We start from the raw sequence: 20,990 nt of genomic DNA, 5'->3' as shown, positions 1-20,990 counted from the left end.
ACTGAATGACTGGTTTGTCTAAAATGCATTGAATGGGCACCTCAATCCTGTGTAGGTATGAATATAGAAACATGTAAAATAAATCTCAAAAGATTTTTCTTACAAATAATTTTATATACAAACATTTTTAATATGAAGCACAAAAGTAACCGTAAAGCGATAACTCAAGCCAATGAACTCTCAAATGGCTCCTTTCCCTCAAGATTCCCCTTCTCCTTGCCAGGGGGCAAGTGTTCCCGGTGGTATTTTGCAGTAATTGCAGCATAGGCACAGCCATACACAGCAGCTGCCAACATCATGAGACATACAATCCCACAGACCACTCCAGTTATTACTACAGTGGCAATTGCATGACGCAAGCTAACAGGTCGTGGCTTTGGTTTCGGTTCACAGTGTGAGCGGCTGCTGTCTCCATGTTCATTGTGATGGGTATGTTTCAGAGAGATTTTATGCTCTGAGTTAGAGTGAAGATTATTATCCTTTTTGACGTGGGAAGCTGTAGGAGGACAGATCCCATACATCTCATAAGGAATTTTGAGAAGGTCCTTTCCCTTCCAATTTTCAGGTGTCGAGCAGATCACACCATCACTAATTCCTCCTGAAAATGACATATTTTGCTTTAATTTCAGAAGCATCTGCCCCCACCAACTAAGTAAAGTATTATAGAATCTGACTCTTCTTGACAAAAATAGCAACCATATTTTATAATGATTTCTTTAAAGTTAAAATTATGACAATGGGAAGAATTCCTATCAGTGATCATTTATAGCATGTAATTCACTAGGCATATATTAGCATTTATTGTATAAAAGCTGCTAGAAGACAGGAAAGGTATGCTGTGGTGTGGAACTAGGAAAAATTTTGGGAAATGCCAAGTCATATAAATGCTTTCAGACTGATACTACCTGTTGTGATAGGCTGATAGTAAATTTCATAAACCGAAATCAAAATATTGCATAGAATCTGATAGGCCATATGTTGAACTTCTCCATGCCCACTGAGTGTTTTGTGTCCTCCCACTTGATACTATAGGCCTTCTGAAAAGTCTGTGCATGAGAACCTTATTAATCAGTTCCTAATATATTGTGGATCAGCATTAGGAGCAGGAAATTGGACAAGTCACAATGTGTATGAAGAAGTGCTTAGGTATGCACACAAGACTGTCCCTGGCCAGCAAACAAAGTCTGTTTTATCAACCGTTACTAATTATACTCTCATAAATGGCTAGAACCTTCATACAAACTTCCATCCATGTGATTAAAGCCAACATGGAAGGGAGTTTTCAAGTGGCTACTGTACAGCAACACTATTTAGGAAACCATGGTTAAAATGAAGCTGAGCAGAGCAGCAGCAAATTAGAAGATCAGATTTCCATACAGAAATGATCAGATGTTTTCCACTCATTGTGGGTGAATTGGCAGATCTGAATGTCAGTATGCCAAGCAACTGCATTTTGTATGATAGAAGTAAATGGTCTGGCTAAAAGAAACTTCACACAGAGCTTAAGAACAGAGCTTAAGAACAGTAGGTTTTGTGTGTTTTTGCAGGAAATTAGGGCAGAAATTAGTTCTAGGGAAATAATAAGGTAGAGAGAAGTTTTCAGCCGAGAGGTGAATCAAGCTTTCTTAAAGGATAGATGGAAATAATACAGGACCAAACTAGCTAAAGTGCAGTGTGTGCTGTATATTAGGAGGGGAATAAGAGCAAGAGTGTACCCTGTCCACTATATCTGCTCAACTTCTGAGATCACCTGCTATCTATAATGCTTGAGTAGGGCACACAAGAATACTTCCAATGTATGTAGGCCCATTTCAGGTTGTCCATTTCCAGTAATCAACCACAAGGTCTGAGCTTGCAGATGTTACATTGTGTGTGAATTAGGGATGGACATAAATCAGGGGTGGCCAACAGTAGCTCTCCAGATGTTTTTTGCCTACAACTCCCATCAGCCCCAGCCAGCATGACCAATGGCTGGGGCTGATGGGAGTTGTAGGCAAAAAACATCTGGAGAGCTACCATTGGCCGTCCCTGGCATAAATAAATAAACAGACCCTGGTTCAAGCACAAACCAAGCTGTTTCATGCTTCCTTAACCAGGGGGTCAGGAGAGTGTGCCTCTCACAATCCACCAATGAATCTCCATGGAGGTTCATGGGAGGGTTCATGAGGGCTCCAAAAGCATTTAAATACCTTCAGGGCTTACTTCCAGGTCAAGCAGCTCAACCAGAAGTGAGCTTCAAAGGCATTTAAATGCCTTCAGAGCTCAATTCTGAAATTGTGAAAATTCCAAACCACAAACTTCCAACGAACCTCCATTTTCCCAGTTTGTGCCAATTCCTAGTGTGTACATTCTATTTTAATGTTATGTCTCCAGTTGGATGTTTGATGATAGTGGAAGTACACAGGGCTTTTTTTGTAGCAGGAACTCCTTTGCATATTAGGCCACACAGTTCTGATGTAGCCAATCCTCCAAGAGCTTACAGGGCTGTTAGCGCAGGGCCTACCATAAGCTCCAGGAGGATTGGCCTACATAATATGTAATAATATGTAATATGTAAAGGAGTTCCTGCTATAAAAAAGTCCTGAGTAAAGTACACTGGATTTCCCTAAGCTGTGACAGCCTTTCAACTTCCCTTTCATGCTGCTCCTGTGGGGGGGGGGAGTGTCCCCCATCACTAGGAGCAGCATCTGAGGAGGCATTTCAGGCTGCAACAGGAGAAGGAAGGAACAACAAATGATCTAAAGTGAGTCTTTAGAATAACTAGATGTAACAGATAGAGCCAAATCCATCTCCTGGTTCATATTAATCCCTTTTGATCTGACAGAGAACACCAGCAACAGCTAATCAGGGTCCTCAGAACCTCAGGCCCTTAATGGTCAAGGACCTCTGGGACCACCTTTCCTGCAGGACTTAATGCAGTTTTGCAGGACCTGTAAAACAGAGATGTTCCACCAGGTATACCCCCAGAAGAGTGTTATACTCAAAAGATCAGAACTTCTTGGTGGTCCCTGGCCTGAGACAGCCAGCTGTCCTTGACTAAAGCCAGGGCCTTCTCTGCCCTGGCTCCAACCTGGTGGGACTCTGCCAAGTAACATTCATTTCTTGTGGGACAATTTACAGTTCTGCAGGGTGTGCAAGGCAGAGATGTTCCACCAGATGTTTGGTCGAGGACAGTGACAATTTGGTCTTAGCACTCCCATTTCTCATTACCTCCCCCACACATTCCCCATGAGAAAGTGGCACTGTTAGGATGTGAAGTCTTTATCACTATCCATAGTCAATGAAGACAAGTAATGGATTAGATTATTATGTTCTTATTGTCTTATTTAAGCATTTAAATAAATCTTATTTAAATCCTATTTGTTTTATTAATCCTTTATATGACAGTGTTGTATGCTGTCCTGAGCCTGGTTCCACCAGGGAGGAAGGTTGATAAATTTAATAAATAAATAAATATAAACCTTTGGAGGTAGAAGGGGAGGGAAGGAGCTGGGGGAGCCATTAATAGATGTCCTTAGGCAGATAGGAATCTTGCTGTGCCTCCAGTCATTTCAGATGGAATTGGGATGTTTAGTGTGGTGGCCTAGTGTGTGTTCCACACTGGTTTATATTTCTCATACATAGTCTTTCTGAGTTGTTTAGAAGCTACAGGTTAGGTGGAAGTCTATGGTTTTAAAGATTTTCACATAATCTAAAAGGTAAGGAAACCTGTTCAAGAAAGTAACAGCTTTTAAAATCCAAAACAGACCTGTCAGGTATTGTATCCTCTCTACTTTGACACAATATCAATATATTTAATGTGGACCAATCTGTAGATACTTAAAGCAAAAGACTGGAGCCGTGAGCAGACAAGACAGATCATTCTAAACACTGAAAAGTCTCCCAAGTTTGCAGGAAAATATGAAATAAAAGTTTGAAGCAATGATTGCCCTCAGTGGCCATTGTTTGACAAACACAATAGTATCGCTAGCCTTGTTTCTGCCAGTAAAAGGCAGGAGGAGGGGGCAGAGTCCTTTTCAGGGCTGTTTTGGCCATTGAGAGAGGACTCATCAGGTTAATGCCTGGTAGCAAAAGTCATGATACCATGTTCCTTGCAAGACTTGGCCAGACTTGCTACTACACAGCTTGTGCAACTCATCCAGAACCAGCACCTTGCTACTGTTCAATAGCAGCCACCCCTCCACACACACACACACAAAAAGCTGATGTGATATAGCTATAGTTTCACAGTATAATCTGGGAGATCCAGGTTTGAATCACCACACTGCCATATAAGTTCACTGCATGACCTTGAGCCAGTTATACATTCTCAGCCTAACACACATCACAGAATTATTGCGAATGGAGAACAGAACTGTGTAGGCTGTTTTAGGTCCCTATTGTGGAGAAAGATGGTACAAATGAGGTCACTAGGAGGAGGGGAAGAGGAAATAGTGTGGAGAAGGGGATACAGGGGGAAATTAGGTGCCCCCTGCACAACTTCACAGGTTTCCCATCTCCACTGCACAACTGGGTCATGTCTGGTGGCCAGCCCTGTGCAGCACAGTCAAGGATGGCAGCTGGAACCATACAACTGGGCCATAGTTTTTTTCCTGGTAGAGTCTGTCAGGAGGAGGGAAAGAGGAAAAGCTGAAGATGAGAGTGGGCAGATAAAGGTAGATTGGCTGGTGGGTAGAAAGGAGAGAAGTAATAAAAAGGGAAGAAGCTATGGAGGCTTTCAGAGAAAAGAGGAAATAGTAGGGGAGGGAAAATGAGTTGTCATCACAAGTCCTTGGCAGCCACCCCTCCTTGCAGGCCTTTTCCATCATGGCTCCAGCTCTGTGAAATGGGCTTCTTGAAGAGGTGAGAAGGGCCCCTTCATTAGATATCTTCAGGTGCTGCAAGACCTGCCTGTTTGCCAGGGCTTTTGTGGGGTTAGAATAGCATTCATGTTTAAGGGGAAGGAGGGAGAGGGATTAGGGTTTTGTTATTCTATTTTTTGTTTTAGGTGAGGATGTTTTAAGCATTATGGTAAGCTGCTTTGAACCAAGAGGAAAGATGGGATATAAATGTTTTAATGTTAATTTATTATTTAATAAATAAATGAATAAATAAATAAAAGTAACTCTGCATAGGATTGCATTTTAGTCAATTAAAATTGCATAATTGTTTTAATGGAACTTATAACAGGTTTCCTTACAGATTTCCCTTCTAAAGTACAAATAAAAATGTACTTTTTGTACAGATATCCACCATATTGTACAGATATTCCACTAGGCCTATGGTTGAGGCAGCAATAACGCATCTACGATGGCCTGCCCTGCTCTGCTGTAGTCCATCATATCTGCTTCCTCACCCATTCAGTTACCTTGTCCTACTTCATTCTGCATCTATGTATAATTAGAACTTCATCTGGTTCATCAAATTGTTCAGTTGGTGCCACTTAAGGGTTTTTATCTTGTTAATATTGCTTTGAAATTGATAGATTTTATGACTTGTACTGTACTTTAAATTTTCATGTTTTAAGAAGAGCCTGCTGTGTAGGGGAGGGCAGGCTGAAAATTGAATAACAAAAAAGTATGCTGCTTCTCCAGATCTGTCCTTTCATAAATCACAGCAAGGAGTTCATAGCCTTACATACTGATGCTTTAGAGTGCAATCCAGAGGAGGAGGGGGACGGAAAGTCTTTTGGAAGCAGACAAGCCGGTATGTGGGCGCAGGAAGGGTTTGCACCAACGTACGACCAGCACCACCTGAACGGAGGGGAGGTACGTGGGTAGGAGGCCACCCGAGTGGCGCTGCACCCAAGGGCAGCGGCACTTGAGGGCTGCGCCAAAGCATGGGAGGAAGTGAGGCGGAGCGCGGCATTCAGGCGGAGGAGGGGGTGGAGTTGGGGGCATGGCCAGGCTTAGGCAGCTTCCTGAGCAATTTGGCCCATGACACGCCCCCCTGAGAGGCGCAACTTTGCACCTGCAAAAACAGTGGCGTGCCCCATAGGCACACGTTGAAACCAAAAACAAAGGTTGCTGCCGCTGCAGAAGCTTGGAAACCCCTTAGGGAGCGCCATGATTGCCTCACCAATCCCCTTGCGGCTCGGGCTGACGAGCCCCCTCCCCATCACCCAATCACGATCCCCCCCCGCTAGAAATACTTCCTCTCTGGCCTCGCACAACTCAGTTGTTAGGGAAAGGAGCGCATGGCGGGAAACTCTGCCGGTGAGCTCCCAGCCGAATGGACTTAGAGTGAGGGACAGGCAGGCACGTCGGTGACAGGTTTTGCACCTCACAGTTGCTTTGACAGTATCTTTGCCTTGTGAGAGGGTGAGGTCTCTCCCCTGGAGCTAACTGCTCTTGTTTCCAGGTCTCAACAGGTTCCGGGCTCCCGGAGGCTCTGCATGCAAGGACTGTTGCCCATGGCTGGATACGTTCCACTGCCCCCCATCTCCCCTTCCCCTCGCTTTTGACCTTTCGGTGTGTGAGCGTCTCTGGCATGCGAACCAGGCAGTGGGCTCCGGCAGGGGGCATCTGCTGACCCCACTCCCCTGTGCTGCCGCCTGCTCCCTTCCCTTGGTCTGCCCTCTGCCGCGTTCCCAACCCCTGGTGGGGCACGGTGTGTGTGTGTGTGGCAGCTGCCCCGTTGCGGGGAGGTGGGTCAGAGACTGATCCTTTAAGAGAGCGCCCAGCTGAAACGCAGCCCACTCTTCCAGCCAACGCCCCTGCAGGGGCTCTTGATCTCTGTCTCCGTTTTGCAGGTAGGACTCCAACACAGAGGCTTCCATGTGTGCTGCTCCACTCCCCCCCCCACTCCCTCAGCTGCTTCTGCCCGCCGCTCAGAGCGGAGCCTCGCCCATGGCAAGACTGCCCAGCGCACACCAGGGAACCTGTCGCACTCTGTTCTGGAAAAATAAAGTCTGAGCTGTGCCCTCTGTTGTCTCTCCTGCTTGGCATATGTTGTACGTTTCCAGGGTGACCCCCCCCCTCCGTAAGTGGCCTCTCCAAGGGAGTGCCTGGGAGGGTGGGCAGACTTGGTTCTTGGGGGCAGGGATTGGGCTATGAGCCACCACGCTGCCACCCATGTGGCTGGATGGGGGGGTGCCGCCCCTCAGTCTGCCCGAGCTGATGGCCTACCTGGCCGCACAGGACTGCTGTGCACTGGGCACTTGGGGGGGTTTCTGAAGTGGATGAATGCCCAGCGGCTCGCACTCTGAGTTCTGCAGCCCCCAGGGGAGGTGTTCCTTGCACATAGCGGGGGGCGGCAGCAGGTCAACACCGGGGGGGGGGGCTCTGGGTGGTGGGGGTGGTGTCTTTTGGACTTGGTCTGGCCACTCCCAGACCCACATTCCAGCCGCTGTCTAGGACAGGGAATTCCTACTCTTGGCACTTCCTGCTTCTCTGTGCATGCCCCTGGCTGCCAGCCTGCCATTGGCAGAGTCTCTGACAGCGGGAGGAAGTGGTGAGATTGATGCTCTCTCGGGCGCAGGCTTTCCACTCCCTCACCCGGTCACATGCAATGGGCTGGCTAATTCTGTGGTCCCGCATGAGCCTGTGCCTCCCTCATCCCCGCCTTAGCAGCAGGCCAATGGCATGCACCTGGGTGGAATCACCATGGCGACGGGTTCTCTCTTGCTCGTCGGGCCCCTCTCCCAGCGTGGCGTACCGACTCCCCTTTGAAAGACGAGTGACTCAGTCCGATAACGGCACGGTGCTAACAGATGTGTTTGTCAGAGCTCCGGCTCTGCAGCGTCTGTGCTGGTCTTTTTGGTGGGGTTCTTCAGCTGGTAAGAACTAGGTGGTGCCCCTATTGGAGGGGCACTCATGCAGAGAAGTGCTGGGTACTCTGTGCTGGTTTTTCGGAGCATAGAGCCCATTCAACATACTACTTCAAGCCCGGATAGACCAGACGCCTTAATGGCGAATTAGCTGTGACCACCGGAGAAGGGGAGTAGGCGAAGCGGCATTTGGAGGACAGAATAAATGGTAAAGAAGGGGGGGGAAGTATATCTGACTCTAAAACTGGAGACATAAATGAAGGAAAGAACTTACTAAGTGAGTTGTTTTGCCCCTACTTTCGAGTGGAGTCCGAAGCTGGGGGGAAAGAGACTTGGTTTGGCAAATACATAAAGGCAGAAAGTGGAGGAGTGGTGGAGGACTACCTTGGCAGCAACGGTGGAGGTTGGGAGTCGCAGACTGGCTGTGATTGTAAAAGTTTGTGAAGAGCACTGAGACAGAGGAGGTGAAGAAAGGGGGGAAAGAGGAAAGAAGCAGGAGATTTCTGACAATTTAAGGGGAGCCTTCATGAACTTCTTTTCCTCTCCCTTTTCCCATATGCTCATGCATGGCAATTTTCTTAAAGAGACAAGGAGCTAAAGATGGGAGACTTTTGATGTAGTATAGAGTTTCCAGGAATGCAAGGGCGGAGGTGCGGTGGAGAGGCTGGAATTCTGTTGGCAGAGATGTGGAAGAACAGGAATGGATTTACTGAACTGGCTTTTTGAACTGGTAGCAGAAGAGAGGAGCAGAGATTGAGATTAAGAAGAGGAAGAAAAGGGAGAAGAAGAAGAGGAAGACAGAAGGATAAGCGGTTGGGAAACATTAAGGATTCAAAAGAGACAGTTAACAAATAATTAATGGATTGAATAATTAACTATTGTTAATTTGATTACTGCTGATTTTCTATATGATTTTCTATATGTAATGAGTTAATGTGAATGTTCGGGTGAAGAGTGTTTGGTGGTAAAGAATAGTAATTTAAGGATATAAAAACCAACTGGCATGTGAGAGTGTTAAAGGAAGGTGATGTATGAATTTTGAGTGAAGTAAGGCGAAGTAGTAGTATATGAATTGGAATTGGGGTGACAGTAAGACCTTGGACAATAGAAAAATTAGTACGACATACAAGTAAGACAAAACAGATAGGTTAGTCCCACTATTGGCAACTTTAAAACTGATGGAGGTAATGTCCTCACAGGAAGTTATAGAGGAAGTGCAGAATTCTATGCAACTGTATTTTATGAATGCATTGAGTCAGGTGCAGGCAAATCTGACAGAACAATTAGATGGAGTAAATAAGAAATTAGATGGCCTGCAAAAGCAACTGACGGAAGTAAAGGAAGAGATTCATGGCTTGACACAATCTGCAAAATATGTGGAAGGAAAGTTGGAAGTAGTGAATGAAAAGTCTGAGGAGATTGAAAAAGTTCAAAAATACGAAGGGGACAGATTAGTGAGAATAGAAATGGCACAGGTAGTGCATATTTCAGGAATGCAGAATATTCCAGAGGATAGTTATGACGATATAAAGGAGGTGATAGTAGAGATCTTGACACCAGTTCTTGGTATGAAGAAAAAGGAACTGAAGAAAGATATAGAAAATGGCTATAGAGCTTGCCTTATTTATTTCAAGGAACACCTCTTGCTGAGAGAGGTTTATATAAGGTGTATTAGGAGGAAAATGAAGGAATTGGTCTGCCAGACAATGAGAGACAAATCATTAAAGTTATATCGTTGTCATATTACACCAATAAAACTGAAGAAAGTGTATTCCGAAATTGCTGGTTGCTTTGTTGCAGGGAAACAAATTGATACCATACAATTCATTAACAAAGTAAGATGATTTGAAATGCCAATTTTTTTTTCTTCTTTTTTGGACCACAGTGTAGAAGAAAGAAAGGTTTTTTTTTTTCGTTAGTTCTAGACTTAGCTGAGCTAGATACTTTGATGGAGATATTAAGAGAAGAAATTAACAAATAGACAAACAGATAGAAGGAAAATGGAATTTATTGTATGAAAGTGTATTCCGAAATTGCTGTTTTTTTGTTGTTGTTGCAGGGAATTAAATTGATACTATGTGATTTATAAACAAAGTAAGATGACTTGAAATGCCAAATGTTCTTTTGGATCATAGTGCAGAAGAAAGAAAGTATTTTTGGTTGGTTCTAGACTGAGCTGAGGAGATATTAAGAGAAGAAATTAACAAATAGACAAATAGAAGGGAAATGGAACTTATTGTATGAATGGTTATGGGGGAAAGATAATAAGAATATAGTGTAAAAAGGGGTTAACTGTAGAATGTATGATTTGGGTTACGTTAGAACAAAGGATTTGTATTCTAATGATATAAGTATATAATGCATCCCGCGGTCTACATCCCTAAGTTTATGTTTTGTGTGTGTGTATATATATATATATATGTTGTTGTTGTTGTTAAATGTAATAAAAAGTTAAACCCCCCCCCCCAAAAAAAGAGACGAGTGACTCTGTAGTTCTGCCCACGCCCAAGTGCCTGCCCGCCACATATGTCTGGATTGGGCTATTAGTTTTGATCATTATATACTCACATTCATGTAGGACTGAAATTTGTCAGATCTGCCCACTCCCCTCTTCAGCTTTTCCTCTTTCCCTCCTCTTGACAGACTCTACCAGAAAAAAACCATGGCCCAGTTGTATGGTTCCAGCTGCCACACGGGACTGTGCTACACAGGGCTAATTGAATTAGATCATGTTCAGAGAGTGCATCCCTCTGAGTATAAAATGTGGGGACAAAACAAAAAGATCTCAGTGGTCACAGTTCAGCGTGATCCAATGTGGATCTTCTTACATTCTAGCTTGGTATACTTAACAGTTCACAGTCCCAACCCATTGACTTCAACTGATTTAGACTGGAATAAATCTGCATAGGATTACTATAGGATTAAAGCGGCACACATTTCCTGACCCCCTGTTTTTGTAGTTGAGTGATAGTGGTGAAAATAATTCGTGTTACTACTGCCTTGCATATTATTGTGTAGAAGTAGGATGTGGCAATTATGTAATCCACCTTAAATCTCAGCAAGAAAGGTAGACTATAAATAAACCAAATAATAATTATGTACTCTGCTCTAAAGTGGTCCCTTAGATCCACTACAATGTTTTCATTTTTAAATTCTATGGATTTTAAAAACAAACCATTGTAAAAGTATACAGCTGCAAAAGTTGAATAGTCTCTTTTAGATACAATAAATACTCAAGCAGAAGTTGTAGTAGTTGCATCAGTTCAGAATGCTGGAATATATGAATTGTGTTTGTACAGACCATTGTTCCCTTCTCCCAAACACTGTCTTTGCTTGCTAATAGCTATAATGATCTATATGTATATTTTAAAAAAATGTTTAAGGCTACTTAGAAATGTAGACTTAAATAAATATAATATAAATAAATAAAAATGTAGAAGATGCACATGCTATACAGTAAAATCTACATAAGGATATTATTTTTAAAAACAGTTTTTTCATATTATTTAGTGCTTCCTTGGATTAATAAGAAACCCACAATACACTGGTACAGTGAAGTATATCTTAACATTTACTTAACATATAATACATGTAGTACAGAAAAGTCACTTACCTCTGTATAAAAAAGTCTCCAGCCACAATTTAAGGCCAAAGACATGACAGTTGCATAGCCAGGAGTTACCCTTGAAAAGAACAACTTTCAGATTTGGAAGTGATTCTAACAGAAGTCTGTCTACTTTCTGAAGTTTATTATGCTTCAGAGACAGTAAAGTTATGTTCCCTGTGTTATTTCCTAGAGTTCTAGGCAGACTTACTATATTGTTGGATGATAAATCCAGTTCTTTTAAGTGAGGGAGGGAATTAAAAGTCTTGTTGTCTACATATTCAATGAAGTTTCTAGTTAAATTTAGGATCTGTAGATATCGCAGTCCTTTGAAAGTGTTAGGCAGCAGACCTGAGATAGAATTATTAGATAAATCCAAAATTTTGAGAATTGTAGTCTCAATAAAAACACTGTGATTGATTTTCTGAATGTGATTATTTGACAACAATAATATTTGAGTTTCAGCAGGTAAGTAGGAAGGGACTTCAGCAAGCCCTCGGTTCCTACAGTCCACTGTTTTTGAAAACTGATGACACTGACATTTTGAGGGACAGCAATTCACCGCAGGCATTAGGAAGATGACACTTGAAACCCAAAGCAATGCACCTGTGCAAGAAGAAAAGAATTATCAATGTTTAAAGTCATTTTTCTCATTGACTATCTTATAAATGTTTAGTATATTCAAGAGATATTGGGCTGGATCCCACCTGCTTTTCCACTCGTATTCATGTCTCCAACCCTCCCTGTTGTAGCCAATGTCCTATTTAGCTGTTGTCTGCATAGGTCCCATCATCTTCAGTACAGCCTTTTTAGTAGTCAGAAAGGGTCCTCTCCTCCCTCTTAATAGAAAAAACTGGCAAGATGTAGTCCATACAATTTGCATAGTCTTAACTGAATATTTCACAGAACAACTAAATTCTAGCTATAGAAACATTGATATCATGTAGATTAGAGATTATCTCAAATACACTTAAATTGAGCTACTTTGTATGGTTTAGTAGAAAGTGCAAGTATTGGTTGAAAATTATTTTACAATTCTTAACAAATAAACTCAACTTGTTATAACTAGTGACCCAAATGTTAAGAGACTAGATAGGGATGGGACCATTCTAATGAATGTTTTCAGCATGGTGATTTTATCATTAATATGTTTTTGGGCAAGCTGAATTATAATAAAGATACAGATTGATTAGTAATTCGGGAATTTTTAGTCTGTATTATTCAATGCGCTTTGCCATCCATTGGTTAGTCCTTAAAAGATGGCAAGCACACTGGACATTATTACATAAAACACTTATGCTTCTGATTAAACCTATGAGTTGTCCCATTTTTCTTCAGTAAGAGTCACTAAGCTTCTTATATTTCATACTGTGATCTATAGGATTAATCAGTCACCCCAATCTAGTGAATTTTAATGGTGCGCTAGCCTTCCTTACTGCAAGAGCTACCTTATTAATTTCCATGGGTTCAAAGGCATTTTTTTTCTCAAGTGCTGATCAGGTTATGCAGTCAAATAAATGGAACAGCCTACAAGTATGAGACATCAATGTGCACATTTGAATTAATGTTCAATTAGGCAAGTAGCTGTATTAAACGCCATAAAACAAAATAAATAAAATTGACACTGATTTGTAATGTTGTAACAGGTTCTCTACTTCAGCTTTTCATCTCTACATATCTATTTCAGCTTTTCAATAGTATTTTAATTTAATGGAAAGTACACACTATTCTTATATGTGACCCATACTGTTTTCTAACAACTTGAATTTTCCCCTCCTTTGAAAAAGTTAATCAAGTTGGAAAAATCATCTGTAGATCTTATACTTGTGCCAGTATGACTGTTTATGAATGTTTCTATGCATACAATAAAACAATCTTGGTGAAGGATCATAATACATCTTTTAAATAAGAAATAATTATACAAGCTTTCTTTTTTTTAAAAAAAAATCAATAGTAGTATTTATTACTATATCTAGGCAGCAATTCTTCTTATCCTGTCCACATTTATTTGGTGCCCTACTAAACATAGTGGGAATTTATTCTTAGTGAAAATACATAGGGTTAAAGCTAAATTTTATTCAGTTATTCTGGAAGATAAAAAGGCTCTACAGTTGTTAACAAGAGATACATATTTAACACCAACATTCACAGCTTAAACATTTAAGATTAAGCCCTCAATGTTCCATGATTACAGTTCATCTTGTAGATTGTTTCTTAAACTTAATTGTATTTATATTGAGCCTCTGTGTTATTCTGGACATTGCAATCACATAGGAAAGATAAGGGGTGTAACTGTATGCTTAGACAGCATTTCTTCCCAGTAGATCTAAATAAAATTTCCTCTTACCTTTCATGGTTATTCAGTTGTCTGTTTTGCAGATGTTTCAGTTTTATGTGAAGCAATAACTGTAGCAAACTTGTTGTTGGGACTATAGTTGCATATGTACCAGTGCATTTATTCAGAAAACACAATTGTAGTTGCCATTGGACCTCTTCTAATTGCTGCTTTATAAATGCTTGCTGAGTATTTTTTCCATTGGATCATAATTCCTTTTCACATGTTGTTGACGGTTGTTCTGCTACCCACAGCGATGCTCTCTGCCTCTTGTACTCAGTCAACAGGCCATGCAGTGCCTGTCAATTTGTACTGGACAGCTGTAACACAGAAATTGTGACCTAATAGCCTAGCCTTTTCAATTATTTAATCTGCCCTCAAATCCGAGGCACAGAAATAAAGCTGACTTTTTAAATCCAGTGTCGTTTTGGAATTCTGTTGGACTGTTAGCCATAGCTTTCCAACCCTTGCAAAATCAGATGACTCTGATCTTGTGCTCCCATCATCCTCAGCTGTGATTGGAGGCAATGGGGTGTGTAATCTCAGTGCAAAGAGGCCTTCATCTTGATTACATGGTTTTGGCCGTACACTTGTTTGCTATTCTGGGGCTTACTCTTTTGATTTCTCCAGGGATTAGTTGGGCTGACAAGATTTTATTGTATGGGGAGGGAGAAAACAGATGTGTATGTTTCTTTTTTTAAAAAAATGGCAAATAACTTTGAACATTCAAAATGTTGGTCCTCTTTCTTCAAACAATATGGAATAGTTTACTGCCATATACATTGGTTTTATGCTGTAGCTTTATCTGTAATGACTATGGCTGATCTTATGGCTGACAACCTTCACAGTTGATTTCATGTCTGATGCATGGGTTGCCTTGCAGAAGGACAGGGAGATTAGAATCTTCTTCTTGCTTTGAGATTGCTACCAAATTCCTGAATAAATGGCTTTGCCATAGAAATGGCAGGAAGCAGCCCCTGATAAAAAAAAGCTCGATACTGTTTCACTAGTGTTTAAGGGATTGGGTTCCTTGGATCAGCTCATGCTGGGATGACAATTCCTTTTGTCCATAATAGAGAGCGCTTACATTTAAATCCATAAAATACATCAGTGTAATGTATCTACACATCTTTGCTAACTAAAAACCCACAACTGAGAAATATGGCTGTCAGATATACTGAAGATTCAACAACATACTAAAATGAATCTGAAATACTATTTATAATTCTAAGAGAAATTACTTTTATGCAGGGTTTTTTAAACAGGAACACACAGGAATGAAGTTCCAGTTGTGGCCTAATATGCAAATGAGTTCCTGCTGGGCATTTTCTACAAAAAAGCCTTGCTTTTTTGTTCAGAATAGTACATGATTCAGTAGCACTGTATCTGCAATAAAAGATATATTGATTCCTAATGCATTTGCTAAAATCACAGTATTTTTCAGAAAACCGTTTTAGTCACATTACCAGCCCATATGAAAATAATTTATTTTACATATATATTATTTTCTGTATATGCTGTATTTTTATAAACATATATTTTTTAAAAAAATAAGAAAGTCTATCAAATCAATTTCCCTTCCTCTTTTTTTTAAAGGGAAGGTATCAGTTGAAGTGAGGTATTAAAGTAATCTCTTAGGAAATTGAAGTGAGGACCAATTTATTTATTAAAATATTTATATACCACTTTCCACCAAGCATCTTACAATTCCAAACTTAAAACATATAATAAGACTTCAAATAACCAACTTCTTCCTATATCCCTCTGCATTCTGGGCACTTACTAAAATGAAAAGTGAGTGAAATCCACTGAATAATTCTTTTAAAAGAGGCTGCTGGTCCAGATGGTGTAGCACCCAATGAATTCAGTCTGCAGTCCACTTGTATTTTATACTTCCAGTTAAAAGGACAGATTCTCTGGTCAGATATTTGACTGGTAGATGGGGTTCTGCAATTCAAGATCTAGCCAGATTCTTGGGAATTGCAGATGTACCTTCACAGGATTCTTGCTATTCCAAGTAACACTGTATTTAGGAGCTAAACTGATGTCATTTGATCAGTACCCAGAATGTCCAGGTGTTTCTTGAGACTTCTAGGCACTGCTCTAAGTGCTCCAATGACAACTGCAACAATGGTTACTTTCTTCTCCCAGAAGCTTTCTAGCTCTATTCATAGGTCATGGTGTTTTCTGATCTTCTCTTGTTCTTTCTTTTCTATTCTGCTGTCTCCTGGAATTGCAATGTCAATTATCCAAACCCTATCTCTCATTTCCTCCTCTACAATGGTGATATCAGGCGTGTTACACTTCAGGTGTTTACCTCTTTGTAGTTAGAAGTTCCAAAGAATCTTTGTTTCATTGTTCTCCATGATCTTGTCTAGTCTGTGCTCTCATAAATTTCTACCTGATGGAACAACATCCTTCTTGCAAATATTCCTGTGCAACATAGCTGCAACTCTATCATGGCATTCTTTACAGTCAGTTTGAGCAATTTTACTTCAGGCACTGCCCATGTGGTTGACTGGTTCATCCTTTGTCTCACAAAGTGGACATTTGCTTTCATCACTGGTCTTCTGAATCTTGGCTTTAATACTATTTGTTTTGAATGTCTGCTCTCGCGCTGTTAGAATGAGTCTTTCAATTTCTTTCTCTAAGTGTCCATTTTGGAGCCACTTCTGGGAGTTTTCATTATCAACCTAATATCTTTCAAATATTGTCCATGCAAGTGCTTTTCCTTCCAGCCGTCAAGGTGAGTTTTGATTGCAATGCTTTTGAAATTTTATTTAGTTTCTGTAACCTTAAAAAAGTCTGCCTTGTATACTTCAGCCAGAAGTTTCTCTTTGCTTTTTTTGATGTTTTTCTTTTTAATCCACATTCTAAAATATGCTGTGGAGTGGATTTTTAAAATGCAGGCATGATATTAGGAAACCTCGTATGTACAATAGATAGAGTTTTAAACTTGGATTGAGGAAGTCTAGGTTCAAGTCTCTACTTGGGCTAGAAAGCTGACTGACTTTGGGCCACTCATTCTGTCTCAATCTAACCTTCCATGGCATGACTTCTTAATGACAAAATGGACTCCTTGAAGGATGGTGAGATATATACACGAGGGATTATTATGTTCTTTAAAACATGATTTGGACAACTATCATCTGTAGTCATTATGCCATTTGTGATCTGCCCAAGGTTTGCTGTGCATAAATAATTTCCTTTATATCCCTTGAAACCTAAAACTGAGAAATGGATACAATCCCAAAGAGAAATCTAACCCCTATTTAGAGTCAAAAGCACTGATTTCAGTGGTGCTATTCTAGGTCTGTTGTATAATCTAATGACAAAAAGCAATACTTGAAGTGCAGCCTGTTGTAATTAAGGAATAATACTGAAGCAGTTTATCATATTAATCTGTTTGCACTACACAAGCAAAGGCAACCATCCAAAAGAAACAAAAATGTGATGTCCAACCAAGATATTATGCTTCCTATCTGACTACTTTGACAACCAAAACTGAATACATTTCCACTAAAAGCCACACTTCCTATTGTGGGTTTTTTGGGTGTAGGGTTGCCAAGTCTGACTCAAATATCTGTGGACTTTGGGGTTGGAGCCAGGAAACTTTGGGGGTGGAGCCAGGAGCTAGATTGTGACAGCCACAAATGAACTCTAAAGGGAATTCTGGCCATCACATTTAAAGGGACTCTGCTCCTTTTAAATGCCTTCCTTTCTTTGGATATAATGGGAGGATAGGGGTACCTTCTTTTGGGGCTCATAGAATTGGACCCCCTGGTCCAATCTTTTTGAAACTTTGCGTTTTTTTTATGAGAGGCACCAGGTGCTATGCTGAAAGTTTAGTGCCTCTACCTCAAAAAACAGCCCCACCCAAGAGTACAAGATACCCATGAATTGATTCTCCATTATACCCTGTGGGAATCAGTCTCCATAGGGTATAATGGACTGCCCAGTGAACATTCCCCCCCCACCACTTTCTGAGAACCCTGGGGGAAGGGCCTCCAAGCCAGGGGATCCCCTGCCCCTCAATTGGGGATTGGCAACCCTATTTGGGTGTTCTAAATTTTACTATTTAAAAAAATATTTTTTCAATTTTCAAAAAGCAGAATACAGAATTATATCAGCATGATACAAAAAGAAAATAGGTAAGCTTAACAGACTAGACATATGGAAACCTAGTCATTCTATGACCATTTGATATAACTAAAATAAAACATCTCAAAAATATGTCAGCTGGTGGGGACTATATCATGTTCAGTAAGATATTCAATAGTAGGGTGCCATGAGGATACAAAATTTCTTTCGTAATTTTCAGCAGACCATGTTTGAGTTTGACTCAAATTTTTACTCACTATAAAAAGTGTTTCCATATAGAAGAAGACTGCAGATTTATACTCTGCCCTTCTCTCTGAATCAGAGACTCAGAGCAACTTATAATCTCCTATATCTTCTCCCCCCACAACAGACACCCTGTGAGGTGGGTGACACTGAGAGGGCTCTCACAGCAGCTGCCCTTTCAAGGACAACTCCTTGGATAGCTATAGCTGACCCAAGGCCATTCCAGCAGGTGCAAGTGGAGGAATGGGGAATCAAACCTGGTTCTCCCAGATAAAAGTCTGCACACTTAACCACTACACCAAACTGGCTCTCTGGTTGGCTGGTGCCATCCTTCAGTATTAGGTAATGCTTTGTCTATCCATTTTGCAGCTAAATTTATGTGTGCAACTGACAACAAAATATGCACTCTTTGCATTTGTTGTTTATCTTTGGAAGGGTCAAATTTTGCTAATTAAGTACTTCAATGTGTTGGGTGTGGTACCAGATCTGGAGAACTGACATGGCCTTTGACGTTGTTGTTCAGTCGCACAGTTGAGTCCGACTCTTTGCGACCCCACGGACAAAGTCACGCCAGGCCTTCCTGTCTTCCACCATCCTCCAAAGTCTGCTCAAATTCATGTTTGTTACATCAGCAACGCTGTCCAGCCATCTCATCTTTTGCCATCCCCTTCTTCTTTTGCCTTCTGTCTTTCCCAGCATCAGGATCTTCTCCAGTGAGTGCTCCCTTCTCATTTGGTGGCCAAAGTATTTCAGCTTCAGCTGACCTTCCAGGGAACAGTCTGGGTTGATTTCCCTTAGGACTGACTGATTTGATCTTCTTGCAGTCCAAGGGACTCTCTAGATTCTTCTCCAGGACCACAGCTCAAAAGCATCTATTCTTCTGCGCTCGGCCTTCCTTGTGGACCAGCTCTCACAGCCATACATTACTACTGGGAATACCATCGCTTTAACTATACAGACTTTTGTTGGCAGGGTGATGTCTCTACTTTTTATTATACTGCCCATGTTTGCCATAGCTGTCCTTCCAAGGAGCAAACGTCTTTTAATTTAATGGCTACAGTCATCATCTGCAGTGATCTTGGATCCCAGAAATGTGAGGTCTGTCACTGCTTCCATGTCTTCCCCTTCTATTTGCCAAGGTGTGATGGGACCGCATGCCATGATCTTAGTTTTTTTGATGTTGAATTTCAAGCCTACTTTTCTGCTCTCATCTTTCACCCTCAACAAGAGGTTCTTTAGGTCCTCATCACTTTCTGCCATTAGAGTGGTGTCATCTGCATATCTGAGATTGTTGATGTTTTTCCAGGCAATCTTAATTCCAGCTTGTGCTTCATCCAGGCCAGCATTCCGTATGATGTACTCTGCATATAAATTAAATAAGCAGGGTGACAATATACATCCTTGTCGAACTCCCTTTCCTATTCTAAACCAATCAGTTGTTCCATATCCCGTTCTGACAGTTGCTTCTTGACCCTTATATAGGTTTCTCAGGAGACACGTGATGTGGTCTGGTACTCCCATCTCTTTAAGGACTTGCCACAGTTTGTTGTGATCCACACACTCAGAGGCTTTAGCATAGTCAGTGAAACAGAAATAGATGTTTTTTTCTGATACGCCCGTGCTTTCTCCATAATCCATCGAATGTTGGCAATTTGATCTCTAGTTTCTCTACCTCTCCGAAAACCAGCTTGAACTTCTGGTAGTTCCTAGTTCTACATACTGCTGAAGCCTAGCTTGTAGGATCTTTAACATGACCTTGCTGGCATGTGAAATGAGTGCAATGGTGCAATAGTTTGAACATTCCTTGGCATTACCCTTCTTTGGGATTGGAATACAAACTGATCTTTTCCAATCCTGTAGCCACTGTTGCGTTTTCCAGATTTATTGATATAATGTGTGCATCACTTTAACAGCATCATTTAACAGGACTTTGAATAGCTCAACTGGGATACTGTCATCTCCGCTCGCTTTGTTGTTAGTAATGCTTTCTAAGGCCCATTTGACTTCACACTTCAGAAAGCCTGCCTCAGGGTCAGCGATTTCACTGTCATGGTTGTCAAGGACATTGAGATCCTTCTTGTATAATTCTTCTGTGTATTCTTGCCACTTCTTCCTGATATCTTCTGCTTCTGTTAGGTCCCTACCGTTTTTGTCCTTTATCATGGCCATCTTTGCACGAAACGTTCCCTTGATTTCTCCAATTTTCTTGTCCTTCCCATTCTGTTATTTTCCTTTATTGCTTTGCATTGTTCCTTCAGGAAGGTCTCCTTATCTCTCCTTGCTGTTCTCTGAAAATCTGCATTCAGTTGGGTGAATTTTTCCTTTTCACCTTTGCCTTTCGCTTTCCTTCTTCCCTCAGCTATTTGTAAAGCCTCATCAGACAGCCACTTTGCTTTCTTGCATTTCTTTTTCTTTGGGATGGCGCTGATTGCTTCCTTCTGTACAGTGTCACGAACCTCCATCCATAGTTCTTCAGGCACTCTGTCTATCAACTCTAATTCCTTAAACCTATTCTTCACCTCCACTGTATATTCATAAGGGATGTGATCAAGGTCAAACCTGAATGGCCTAATGGCTTCCCCAGTTTTCTTCAGTTTAAGCCTGAATTTTGCAATGAGTAGCTCATGATCTGAGCCGCAGTCAGCTCCAGGTCTTGTTTTTGCTGATTGTAAGGAGCTTCTCCATCTTTGACTACAGAGTATATAATCGATCTGATTTCTGTGTTGCCCATCAGGTGATGTCCATGTATAAAGTCACCTTTTAGGTTGTTGGAAGAGGGTGTTCGCTATGACCAGCTTGTTCTCTTGACAAAACTCTGTTAGCCTTTGCCTGGCTTCATTTTGTTCTCCAAGGCCAAACTTGCCAGTTGTTCCAGTTACCTTTTGACTCCCCACTTTTGCATTCCAGTCCCCTATGATGAGGAGGATATATTTTTTGGTGTTAATTCTAGAAGGTGTTGT

General features: G+C 41.2%; 2 protein-coding genes across 2 annotated transcripts in view; one reads left to right on the top strand and one right to left on the bottom strand.

The window, feature by feature from the left end:
* Window positions 1-20,990, top strand: part of CACNA2D3 (calcium voltage-gated channel auxiliary subunit alpha2delta 3) — a 1,102,401-nt gene that overhangs the window by 912,732 nt on the left and 168,679 nt on the right. The window lies entirely within an intron of this gene.
* Window positions 160-14,221, bottom strand: LRTM1 (leucine rich repeats and transmembrane domains 1). Its single transcript, XM_060238288.1, has 3 exons — window positions 13,699-14,221; window positions 11,361-11,957; window positions 160-598 (listed from the first exon to the last, which is right to left on the bottom strand). The coding sequence occupies exons 1-3, from the start codon at window positions 13,703-13,705 to the stop codon at window positions 165-167; spliced, it is 1,038 nt and encodes a 345-aa protein (XP_060094271.1). The 5' UTR covers window positions 13,706-14,221; the 3' UTR covers window positions 160-164.

This window comes from Heteronotia binoei, chromosome 5 (assembly GCF_032191835.1).
Source record: "Heteronotia binoei isolate CCM8104 ecotype False Entrance Well chromosome 5, APGP_CSIRO_Hbin_v1, whole genome shotgun sequence".
Taxonomy (NCBI): domain Eukaryota; kingdom Metazoa; phylum Chordata; class Lepidosauria; order Squamata; family Gekkonidae; genus Heteronotia; species Heteronotia binoei.
The sequence above is the reverse complement of the archived record's forward strand: the minus strand, read 5'-3'. Positions and strand labels throughout refer to the sequence as shown.

Coding starts and splice junctions, on each gene's coding strand:
- LRTM1 (XM_060238288.1), bottom strand. Junction 599..11,360: donor GGAGACTTTTTTATACAGAG/GTAAGTGACTTT, acceptor TGTCATTTTCAG/GAGGAATTAGTGATGGTGTG.